Here is a 12,336-nt window from a genome sequence, read left to right as displayed (position 1 = left end):
TTAAACTAATGCAAGAATTTCAAACTCCGCTTTGTTTGTTCAAAAGTGGCACCAACTGGCCATCAGGCTTACAAACAGGCCTCCCCTTCACCTATCATTAGTCTTCACTGTAACATTTTTGTTTTGACCGTATACTTCGTTTGTTACCCAATCAGTCAAGGACCCGTTGGGAGGTTACATCATCTCTCTGCCCACAACAGGTTGGCCTTGAACTCCCCAAGTCCTGAGTGGGAGAAAGGGTCCAAGAAGGGGAGACAAGGGTCCGTGAAGGTCGGTGTTGCCCCTGGAGTAATGGTGATGACTGGCTCGGACAAGGTCAGGGGCACACAGAGTTAAACAATCATGCGGCCAAAGTTGTTCGCCTACCACCTCACCACATAAACCAAATGGAAAGTCGTCATGAAAAAGATTCTCTCCTCCAGTGATGAGCTGCTTACCTTTCCTTTTCATCACAACAGACACAAGAAGAATAGCACACATTGACACCAGGCTCTGTCACAGTGCTTTCACATGTGAATCCCAGGCTGTCTTCACAACAGCCCTGTAGGTTAAGTGTTTACACTCACATGTTGGAGGAGAAGAAACTGACTTGCAGATGATTAAAAATCTCCAGGGATGCCACAGGAGTGACAGAGTTATGGACAGAGCCCAGGTCTCCCAACTCCAGTGCACTGCTTCTTCCTTTCTTGACCTTAGGAATAGGTAATGCAGATGATCAGTTGTGTGATGTCCTAAAGGATGCTCCTCTGGACCACCACCCCAGCACTCTGAGTATTTTGTCAAAGTGCTTCTCCTCAGCCTCCACTGCTACTGTCCAATAAACTTACCGTCACCGGGTCAAGCACTAATCACTGGTACCCATCCTGATTCCCTGGTGTAGGACTGTCAGGTGCAGCTGTACAGGTCGTGCACTGCTCAACCCAAGAGGGTTCATTAAAATTACAGCCTAAATGACTGTCTGTCTCAATATGAAAACATGCCAGGTATGACTGGTGGGCTGGTGTGCTAGGCTCCTATGTAATGCCCTACCAGGTTTACATAATCCCATCTAATTCTTATTAGAAATTATATGATACAACAATAAAATGTCAATAAATAAAGCTTAATGTATAAAAAATAAGTATAATGGGAACTGTAATTAAGATTATAATATAATCTTAAATAATAAAGTGGATTCAAGGCTGCTACTTGAAAGACTTCATGTCCAAAGATTATCATGTTTTACTGCATATTCACAAATGATACCTTTATGCTCTTGTCATATCACAAGGAATTTTTATTCCTGCCATAAGTCTCATAGTATACTTCACTAAGGCCACTAATATTATAGCAAGTCTACATTAGATTCACATGAACAACTGAAATTACAGTATAACAATGTATAAAAGGAGAAAAGGAATTTAGTTTTTTTAAATAAATACAAACCTACCAAATACAAATTTCTGAATGGAAAATAAATATCTTTGGTCATTTGAAAACATCATAGTGTTAAGACGACCAGCTTACATTATTGTCTTTCTTGGGGTAGCAACATGGTTAGTTAATAATTGAACAAACTACTAAAGGCTGAAAATGAATCTTCAACATTATCGTTGTCAGTATCTCTATTAGTTGGCCTAACTGGTACTTTGGAAAACATTAAGGAAAGAAGAAGCAGAAGTTACCTAGCATAAACAATGATGTCCTCTCTAAATGCTTAGATACCTGCAGTAAATATTGGCAGAAGTGGCTGCAATTATTTCCCCCTGTGTGTGCACGCCACTTTGCCACGTACCTTTGTGTTCCTCTCACCAAGGTGGAGTCTGTTTCCCAGCCCTTGAATCTGATCTAGCCTTGTGACTTGGCATGACCAATAGATTGCAACAGAAGTTATCTCCATCAATAGGACAGCTTTCTGCCCAATCAGCAGACACACACATGTTCTCCCAGTGACCCCAGAGACCCTATCTTTACACGACTACCGTGAAATGAAAAGAAAATTGGTTTGGAAATTAATTTTTCAGATTTATAAGCCACTTCAAATTTCCAACCTGTGACAAACTTTCCTGGGTGAAGAATTGCACATAGTTGTGTGAGACCATCAGAGTCCACAGAATAAAAGCCGCCAGAAGAAACTGCATTTAGTCCTCCATTCCAATGGTGCACACAGGCTACCTCATCTCTGAGATTCAAGATCTCTGTGATCTGACAAACTTTAACTTATGAAATCAGGAAGCTAAAAGGGACCCTGATTTCCTAAGAGATAGATTCCTAAGAACACATTCTTAAGACGACAGCCATAATCATAATCATCATCACCTGATGCTTGCATTGTTCTTAATCTCTCAGAAACCTACAGGGAAATCTGAGCAACCTGATGGCAGTGCCGAATACAAGGTGTCCGCTGATGCAAGGAAGAACTGGCAAATGACCTCCAAAGAAAGCTCTTCTCGAAATAGAATAAGTAAAAGAAAAGGCAAGGGAAGCTAATGACAGGATAAAAAGAATGATGAGGGTTTGGTGGGAGATATACAGGGGAAGAAAAAGATCTGTATCCCACATAATTTTTCAGGACTAAACACTCAGAAATAAGGCATTTAATTCAGGTTTATCACCACTAATCTCCTGGTAAGCTCATTTAGAGCCTCATTTTCCATGTATTAGATTCCCTTTTATGTTAGAGAAGAGTTTTTCCCTTCAGTATCCAATATCAGAGCCAAACATTGCTGCCACAATGGCTATGCCCAATTCTCCGATCATTTGAGAAGACCACAATTCCAAATAGCTGCTTCTGAGAGTATGTCTATATATGCACATCCTACAACACTTCCCATCCAGCCAGACTCATAAAGCTCACAGAACTCATGATGATGTTAAACAACCCCAAACAACACTCTAGGCTTCGGCCCCTGAGATACAGCAACCCATGTTGGAGATGATTCTAAAGTGAAGATCCAGATAAACTATCACACACTCAAAGCTATGTCAGGTAAGGAATGGCTTGAAGGAATCGGGGATCATCTAAACAAGTAAAAAGATGATTCAAGAGGTACAAAATAGCCAGTGATGTGCTAGAACCAGCTCTTACCAACTCATAAGAGCAGATAGACAAATGCTGAGGAATTTAGCAAGCTGGTTGACATCACATTGGTAGCTTGATATAAGCTATGGCAGGAGAATTTACACCGTGGAAATTAACAAACACTATAAACAAGGACTTTTTTCCCTGGAAGGCTGATTGTTAAACATTTACCAGCATTTCCCTGAAAATAGCTGTCTTCCATTATTTTGAGGCTTATCTTTGGAAAGAGATTATATTTGGTCATAAGCAAAGCTTCTCAAAGCTTTCCAATGCAGTATTGATAAAGGAAAATGAGAATACAAACTCCTTGGAGATCCATTAACATGTCCAAAGTGGCAGAGAATCTAAGCAAATATTGAATGTATAAAATAATGAAGATATATAATAATGACAGAACTAAAATATTGGACAGCAAAAAAATACATTTTGTCTAGCCAGTGAGTAGGCTTAAAAATTTAAAGTCCATGCATCTTTCAGGAAGGGATTTTAAATACTGATAAAATTAAACTTTTTAAATAAAAGGCATAAGCTAAAGTATGAGGTAAAAATTTCAGAGTAACCATTAAAATTAATAAGGAGAGTCTATAACATCCAAAATGGTAGACAGAACAAAATAGAATAAGAAAACAAAACAAAGCAATAAAAGAGACAAACACACAAGATTCAACAAATAAAAGACAAAAAAGGGGAAAAAATGGAGCATGTAAAATTAGAACAAAGTAGAAAGCAAGCTGCATGGCCAGAAAAAAGCATCCATATGGATCAATAATCAGAATAAATGTAAATTATTAAGGTCATCTGTTAAAAGAGATTGTAAGAATGTATTAAAAAAAATTCAGCTAAGTGGTTATAAAATTCTACCAGTGGTTATAAAAGACATGCCTAAAACATAAAGACACAGAAAGGTTGAAAGCACAAAGGTAGAAAAAATTATACTAGAAAAATATTTATCAAATGAAAAGGTGGTATCTCTATGCTAATATCGGACAGATAGATTTTAAGATAAAAGACAATACCATGTGTACAGTAAGATGCTACAAAATTAGAGAAGGTTTAATTCACCATGTATATATTCCATTCTAAAGATGTATGCCCCAAGTATCATTTATATGTGAAGAAAAATATAGGGACAACTTGTGTCATTCTGACCATGTGAAATTTCAACAGAAATCCCTTCATTAGTTTAATTAAAACTTAAAATGTTAGTAAATATTGATATATAGACAATTTTAGGAAAATAATAATATACTGGGTTTATGGGACAAATATAGAGCCTGGCACAGGTAAATAGAGAATGTCACAGGTAAACAGAGATCCTTCTCAAGCTCACATTGAATATTTACAAAATTGAACCGTACTAAGCCATAAAACACATATCAACATATTTGGGGGAAAATCAATAGCACATTCTCTGATCATTATGCAATTTGAATTAGAGGTCAATAACGAACAGATACATTTAAATATCTGTATTTTGTAGATTTCAAAACTGTACATCTCAATTATTTGGGAGTTAAAGAAGAAATCATAATGGAAAATTGAGGAATACTTAGGACTTAGCTATAATGAAAAATTTACTCATCAATATTTATGGGATAGAGCTAAGGCAAAGACTACAGGGAAATTTACAGATTAAGTATGTGTGTGTATATATATATATACTTACATGTAAGTATACATATATATATTAGAAAGGAGGAAGGGCTGAAAAACAAATGAACTGACATCCAAATAAGAGGTTAAAAAAAAAAGAGCAAAAAAGAAAACAGATGAGAAAACAATAGGAAAAACTGTGGAAAAGGAAAATAAAGACAGAATATGACTGGCAAAGGCAGAAGTCAGTCCGTGAGAGGACAATTAATAGAAAAAAATTTGGCAAGGTTGGCTAATACGAAGAAAATGGACAGAAATAAAGAACACTAGGAATAGTTTTTGGAAGATTCAAAAAGAGAATACTAAAAACCTTGATCACAATACATTTAAAAACTTGAATGAAATGGAAAATTCCTAGAAAACTTATAGTGTAAAATTTAAGAAATAGGAAGCTTGAATAGCCCAATAACAACTAAAGAAGTTGAACGAATATTTTTAAATCTACACACACACACACACACACACACACACACACACACACCATAAGACCAGGCTTGGATGGTTTACAGGCAAGTAAATCCACAGTTTCAAGGAATAGATTATTCTAATCTGAAACAGTTTTTTCCTAAGAGCAAAATAAGAGGGATTATGGCCCAACTCAGTCTGTGAGGTAAATACACCCATGATACCAAACCATATAAGGACAACAACAGAAAGGAAAATTAGAAACTACATTACTCATTACTAAATTACAAATTGCTTATGAACACAGATGCCAAAATTGTAAATAAAATACTGGAAGTCAAATCTCTTGGCATATAAAATAACAGTAACTTTTAATGAAGTCTGTTAATCCTAGGAATATGAGGAGTTTAATAGTATAAAATTATCATTGTAACTCAGCAAATTAATAGGTTAGGGGTAAAACAAATGCAGAAAAGGCATTTGATGATATTCATTTCTATTCATGGTAAGAAAAAATTTCTTAGAAAACTTTTCTACAATCTTTAACCTGATAGAATCTAACCTAGTAGGCATCAAAAGCCTATAACAAATATCATTTTAAAGGTGAAAAATTAGAAAACATTTTCTCTAAAATCAGGAACATGACAAGAATGCTCATCATAACTTCTACTCATCATTGCACTGGGTATCCCAACCAGAGAAGAAAAAGAAAGGAAGAGAGAGAGAGAGAAAGAGACAGAGAGAAGGAAGAGAGAATGAGGGAGGGAGAGGGGAGGGAAGGAGAAGGAGAGGGAAGAAGGAGGGAAGGAGAGGGAGAGGGAAGAAGGAGGAAGGAAGGAATTAGAAAAGAAGAAATTTTCTTACCACATGTCAAGACGATTTTAAAGTTCTAGTAATTAAGACAGTATAGCATTGGTGCATGTAAAAAGGATGATGGTCTATATATAAAAGAGCTTAAATGCAAACCTATGCAAAATAGTAGTTACTTGAGATGTGATAATTTTACAAATGAAAGAAAAAAAAGAGGGTCTATTCAAAAAGCGGTTCTGGGAAAATTGTTTATCCATGTGGATAAAAACCATATGCCATTGAATAATACTGAAATTGGGTTCCCGACACGTACCACACATAAATATTAATACCTAATAAATTAAAGGCTTAAATGTGCAGAGTAAAACTATACAAGTTTTAGAAGAAAACACAGGAGAATATTTTTATGGCCTCAGAATAAAGAAAGATCACAGGAGAATGAAAACATAAATGGTAGTATATTTATATAATGGAATATTATGCAGTAGTGAAATTTTACAAACTATAGCTACATATAGAAATATGGAAGGTCCTTTAAAATGTCATAGTGTAAGATAGCAAGTAACCAAAAACTAGTTAAGAGTAATACAATTTGTATAAATCTCAAAAACAAGCAAAATTAAGCAATATAATGTTTGGAGATGCATACTTTGGTAATAAAATTAATTTTAAAAAACAAAGGAATAATAAACACAAAATTCAGATTAAGGGTCACTTCTAGGCATAGGAACATGAGAGGGGTAAAGGAGAGACAACTACATAGATGCAATGTCGGTGGCATCTACTTCTTCAGTCTACAACTGTTCTACTATCTTGCTTAATAATTTACATTTACCTTATATATGTCATCTGTCAACTGTGAAGAGGACATAGTTTTAAAATCAAAATCTCAGTTAAAAAATGTATAACTCATTTATGCTCAAATTTATGCTCGTTATATGAGGACTAATTTAGTTATAACTAGAGCTCTCCAACATCTCAGTGGGGATTTGTGGGGTAGGTGTATGGGTGAGAAGTTCAACTGGTAATGAGTTTTTTGGTCAGTGGAGTTATTCAAACAGAGGTAAGTCAATCCCTTTACATCAATGTGGATATTTTAAAGTAAACTTAAGCCTTAGTTAATTTATTGAATTAAGACCCTTCCACATCTGAAAGACTATGACTCCATGCATCAATTGGTGAATGAAATAATTTAACTGTTCATGTTAGCCAAAACTGCTGGCATATAGAGTCTATATAGATACTGCCTTGACCTTCCAGTTCTGGAGTTAGAATGAATCAGTTGCTCCCAGAAGAAGCCAGGGAACAACTTCACCCTAAAAGTCACTTGCTTCTGTTTCTCCCTTAATGATTATTTAATCCATTCATCATATGTCATTATTCCTTGACGAGCTAGTAGAGAGGAAGAAAGGAGTGGGATCAATATATGCTGCTTAGCATTTTCACATAACTCAATTTTATGCAACTAATTACTTAAAGATAGTGTTGAAGCTAATTTTAGCAAGTAATAAGCTTCAGGCAGGATCTCAGAGAATATTCCGCCTTTTAAACTTCATAGGTTCTGGAGTTGAAAGTTGAAGGCCCCTTTACTGACAGTGTGGCCAAACGTTCCTGAGATCCTCGCCATCTCCTTGATGGCGAGTGTCAACAAAAGCGCCACGATCGTCACCTACAGAGAACATGTAAAACTAAGTTAAAAGCATAGATTAAATAAACTCATTTGTGCCAGCTTCCAAAAGGCAAAGGCAATCTTCAGAGCCTCGAAATGAGAGAAGCCAGAAAGGCTATGCCATAGAGAGTGGACAGCTGGCATCTACTAAACCCCGCTGAAAACACAGCCCATTCCATAGGTCGCTCAGAGGAGTCAGTTATCTCTGTGGACTCCCCTCTCAGAAGTGCCTTCTACCTAACACGATCTGCCTGGGGGTCACTAACCCACTGCCTGTCTTCTGAGCAACACCATTTTTGGTTAATAATTCCAGCAAGGAAGAGGATCAATGAGTACAACCCAGAAGTTCTGGTTTTATATCAAGTGGACTGGAGGAAGACGCTGAGGCCAAGACTAGAAACAGGTCCCTGCCCTTCACCCAGTGACACTCTTAGTGATGTTTCACATTCCAGACTGTGTCTTTTTTGGAGAAAGTCAAAGTCGGTGACCAGTCATGTCACTGGTTTGAGAAAAAAACAGTGACCAGGAAGGACATTTCTACAGTCAAATTAATATAAACTATTCCAGACACGCATCAAGGTTCTATTTGCCATCTTCCTTGGGTCAGGGTGTAATAAACTCAATCAAGAAAGATAAGGGAGTAACTTATCTTGCTTCCCCTAAAATCAATGCTAGCACACAGGCATTTTGCTATTTGTCTGGAAGTGACCGAAGGGCGGGGTGGGGGGGAAGCATCCCTGGGTGGGTCACGTGACCCTACCAGCTCCCAAGGCAGATCTGTTCTCACAAGGGAAGCCTCTGAAACCTGTGCCGGTTTTTCTCTGCAGACGCAGGAAGAAAGCAGGTGGATGGATAAATAAACATGGCCTTGCTCCTGGTGGCCTTGCTCACATTCCTGAGCTTGGGCGCAGGATGTCATCATCGGATCTGCCACTGCTCTAACAGGGTTCTCCTCTGCCAGGAGAGCAAGGTGACAGAGATTCCCTCCGACCTCCCCAGGAATGCGGTTGAACTGTGAGTATCAGAGACAGTGGGAACGACAGCGTGGCCGGTATTTGTGTGTTGCATGCTATTATTATTTTCACATTGGACTGATAACTGTTGGGCTAAAATATTTCGGCCCTGACCAAAGGCTTACATAAAACAAACTCCCCCGGCCCAACACTCCGCCCTGCGGTTCTCTAAGGATCGTAGTAAGACTTTGTCTTAGAATTGTCGGGGAAGGGCAGCACGGAGACCCAAATCCAAATGCAAAGGGAAGAGTTTTTCGTTGTTTTCAACACTTCTGCTCTTGGGTGCCATAGACTCTTTGGTGAAACCAGAAAAATAAAACTAAGAAAAATCAGAAACCTAGAAGAGTTAGGGTTGGAGGGAGAAAGACGCCTTCGATTTAAGTGGAAAGCGCGGTGTGTTTCCTGAGGACACTGAATTCAAGAAGGCAAGAGTCACTACTGCTTTGGAGGCACCAGCAAGCAATCCCTGAACTGAGACTCTGCTTCCTGGGGAAAAAGGAATTGTAAGGGAGGGAAGGGGTGTGAAAAAAGGAAGAAAGAAAAGAGAAAAGGAGGCAGAGAGGGATGGAGAGAGACAGGATAATCTTTCATACCCCTGGGAAAGTGTGATTCCCAACTTTAGATTTTTACTGAACTATTTTAATAGGAAGTAGACGGACTCTAAGAATTGGACAAGATCTTAGACATCATTTCACTCTATCTCTTTATTGTGCAATGGAGGAATCCGGGGTCTGGAGAGTAAAGAGAATTGCCCAAACTCTCACAATGAGTTGAGACAGAGCCTAAACTAGAAAGCAGGTCTTTCGCCTCACAGTCAACTATCCTTCCCTTAAAGTCCCATGTCCACTGCATTAGAGCAAGAGGAAAGCGGAACTGTTTAGTTGTCCAATTACTATTGATATTTTCCCCGAGAACTGGCAAGTGGTGGCTGAGAGACTGTAGATCTGCTCAGTGGTTTTATCCCAAGGATTTGAAACAGAAGCTGCTATTCTGGAAGCCTGTTTTAATCTTGGTTCCCCAAAGCTATGCATGACTCTTACGTTACTGCAGAAGGTGGTCACCTTTTTGTTTACCAATTACCTTACCTACACTCAAACACGATGGTGCTGCACTTCAGATTTTCATTCAGGGACAAACGTCCGCAAGACCGACTAGGTTCTGCTTGTTCCTTTTTCCCTTGACATCACAAGCCCTCCATTCCTACCCAAAGGCAGCTGCAGCGGCAGGGAAAATAAGTGACCAACTGCGTGTTCTGGCTGAACCGCCTCAGGTGGACAGCTACTCCCGATTATAAGGAAGAACGCACCTATGCACAGGCTGCTTTGTTACTTGATCATAAACACAGGAGGAAGCCGGTGTACCTGAGCGCCTGTAAGAAGTCACCCATTCCTAAGCGACTTTGAACAATTACTTCACCTCTTTTGAGCCTCAGGTTCCTAACTTCGAGACGGTTTAATACGACCTGCTTAGTCGGATGGTGGTGAACGCTAAATGATACAGCCCCCCAACACACACACACAATTTCTACCTCTCCTGGCCCTTCTCTTTTTTCAATGTTTCCCCATGGGCCAAGCAGCGCCAACTAGTCGCTAAAGCAGACAGCCTCTAACGAGACTTAATTTTACGGTGATACTCCTCTCTCCAAAACTCCCTTCTGTGCTAGGCTGTCTGCTTTCTGGTATCTCTTTACTAGAAGAGAGAATTTTTTTCATTCTGCATAGAACAACAGGGAGTAGCCAGATGTGAGCCGCAGTCTGTGGAATGCCCACTTCTGATTTAGACGATAGCTGAGAGTGGCTAAATATTTCTGGCTTCAGTAGGGTTTAGGCAGCCTGAGACAACATAGCACCGTGAATAAAGTACTCAACTAGGTGAGCAGGGTCAGGAATGGAGGGAATTCTCAGGTTATAGTCACAGGTGGGCCTTTAATTGATTATGACAAGTCAGAGATGGAAGAGTGTGGACTCCAGATCGCAAGAGACCTGGGTTCTAACCCAGACTATGACACTGCTTTTTGTTCTATCACGTGGGCTCTTGGCTGTATCATGGAAATTGCAATGTGTACCTTTTTCAGAGTTGCTGTGAGGATTAAATGGAGGATTAAAACATCCAGCACAATGCCTTGCAAGTGGCAGGGGAGGCAGGGATTGTTGTTGCTTCCGTCATCTGTAAAATACTAGAGAAAAAAACACCACAGAGGGCATTCAGGATGATCAAATGAATCAATAGGAATGAGAATGCTTTGAAAAATGGATGTAAAGCTCTTCATAACTTTGAGATAGTTTACAGCAACCCACTGATTTAAGAATAATCTCCTCCTCCTCCCAGTGGCCAGAGCTCTCCCTCTCCGTTCCCTTACTTTCCGAGTAAGAAAATGTGTTCCTTTAGGCTTTCAGTATTTTCCAAGAACTCAAGGAGCAGGTTTCATCCTGACCGTGGGCAAAGTGTTTTTGATTTCAGACTTAACTTAGAAACTCAGCTTTACCTGGGGGCAGTCAATGAATCTAGAAAGGCCCCTTTGATCACGCTTAATTCTTCCTGGAGTTAGAATTTCTAAGAAGAATGTGAACACCCATTCAAAACCTGAAATTTTAAGTCTAAGTGACTGTGTGGATACAGATATCTTTTTCTCCAGCGGGGTCAGATGGCCACAATACTAGAAGAAAAGACTTCACTGATGGCCATTCTTGGCGTAGGGAGATCTGTACTGAGATTATATTATATAGGCTGCCTGTGTTGACCCCTCTCCTCACAGCAAGTTCCTGTATCTCATTGCCATCTCAACTGACCAGCACTTACTTCTAATTATCTAATTATATTTTTCCCTTTTATTTTCTTCCTTTGCTATATATTCCTCGTTTTGCTGTTTTGGTTTAGATCACTAGCCATATCCCATAACCATAGTCTACTGTTTAGATAGGAACTAGTTTAGTCTTTCCTTAGTAGGTCCTTCGTTCGGAGGGATGTTATCAGTATTACGCCAAAAGGAAAGCCTTTCGCTATGCCAATAAGGTTCTGTGATCTCCAAGAGGAAAATAGATTTTTTGATGCTTGCAAACAATTTCAATTGTGGAATTTTTTCTTTAAGAGCGTCTTCCAGGATTAATATTCTGAGAACAGTTTGAGAAAGGCTGGTTCGAAGTTGGTCTATCCAACCCCAGCCACCAGTACAGATTCCCTGTAAAGTCTGCACTGCAGCCCAGATCCCCTGACTCCCAGTTCAGTGCTCAATAACAGCTAAAGGTGGACCTCTGGCTGATTTTCATTGCTTTACGCCTGACAAGCAACTATTTAAGACCACCATGTGTCCTCATGAAGGAGATGGTTCTGAACTATAGAGTAAAGCCACAACAGAACTAGGTGTTACTCTTTCAGAGGTGTAGAAAGGGATGGATTATAAAACTACTAACGCCACTGTTGACTTCTTCATTTGTTGAATATTGATAATTCAATTCACCTCATCATGTAGGTTTCATGTTTCCAATTGCCCACATCTAATGTTTTACAAACTCCCTTCATACTGCTACAAGAAGTAATTCTTTTTTTTCTTTGCCATCTTCTTTGTTTGGGATCTGAACATCTAAAGCCTGGATTAAATAATTATGTGCTAATCTACCTCCTTGCTACCAATCTCTCTCTTCTCCAAACCAGCCTGAACATCGTCATTCTAGGTTTCTCCATTAAACACCACTGCCACCATGTTATGATTCCCCAGTTCACAATCA

General features: G+C 39.0%; 1 protein-coding gene across 2 annotated transcripts in view; it reads left to right on the top strand.

Annotated features, from left to right (window-relative positions):
* Nucleotides 1-8,460: 8,460 nt before the first annotated feature.
* Nucleotides 8,461-12,336, top strand: part of FSHR (follicle stimulating hormone receptor) — a gene marked incomplete at both ends in the record, with an annotated part of 164,185 nt that continues 160,309 nt past the window's right edge. For both annotated transcript variants that reach the window (XM_082671809.1, XM_082671808.1), the window contains one exon: nt 8,461-8,612. In XM_082671809.1, coding sequence (XP_082527935.1) covers nt 8,461-8,612 — 152 coding nt within the window. The remainder of the gene's footprint in view (nt 8,613-12,336) is intronic.

The sequence above is a fragment of the Grampus griseus genome, assembly GCF_964374135.1.
Source record: "Grampus griseus genome assembly, chromosome: 15".
In the NCBI taxonomy this organism is placed as follows: Eukaryota; Metazoa; Chordata; class Mammalia; order Artiodactyla; family Delphinidae; genus Grampus; species Grampus griseus.
The sequence above is the reverse complement of the archived record's forward strand: the minus strand, read 5'-3'. Positions and strand labels throughout refer to the sequence as shown.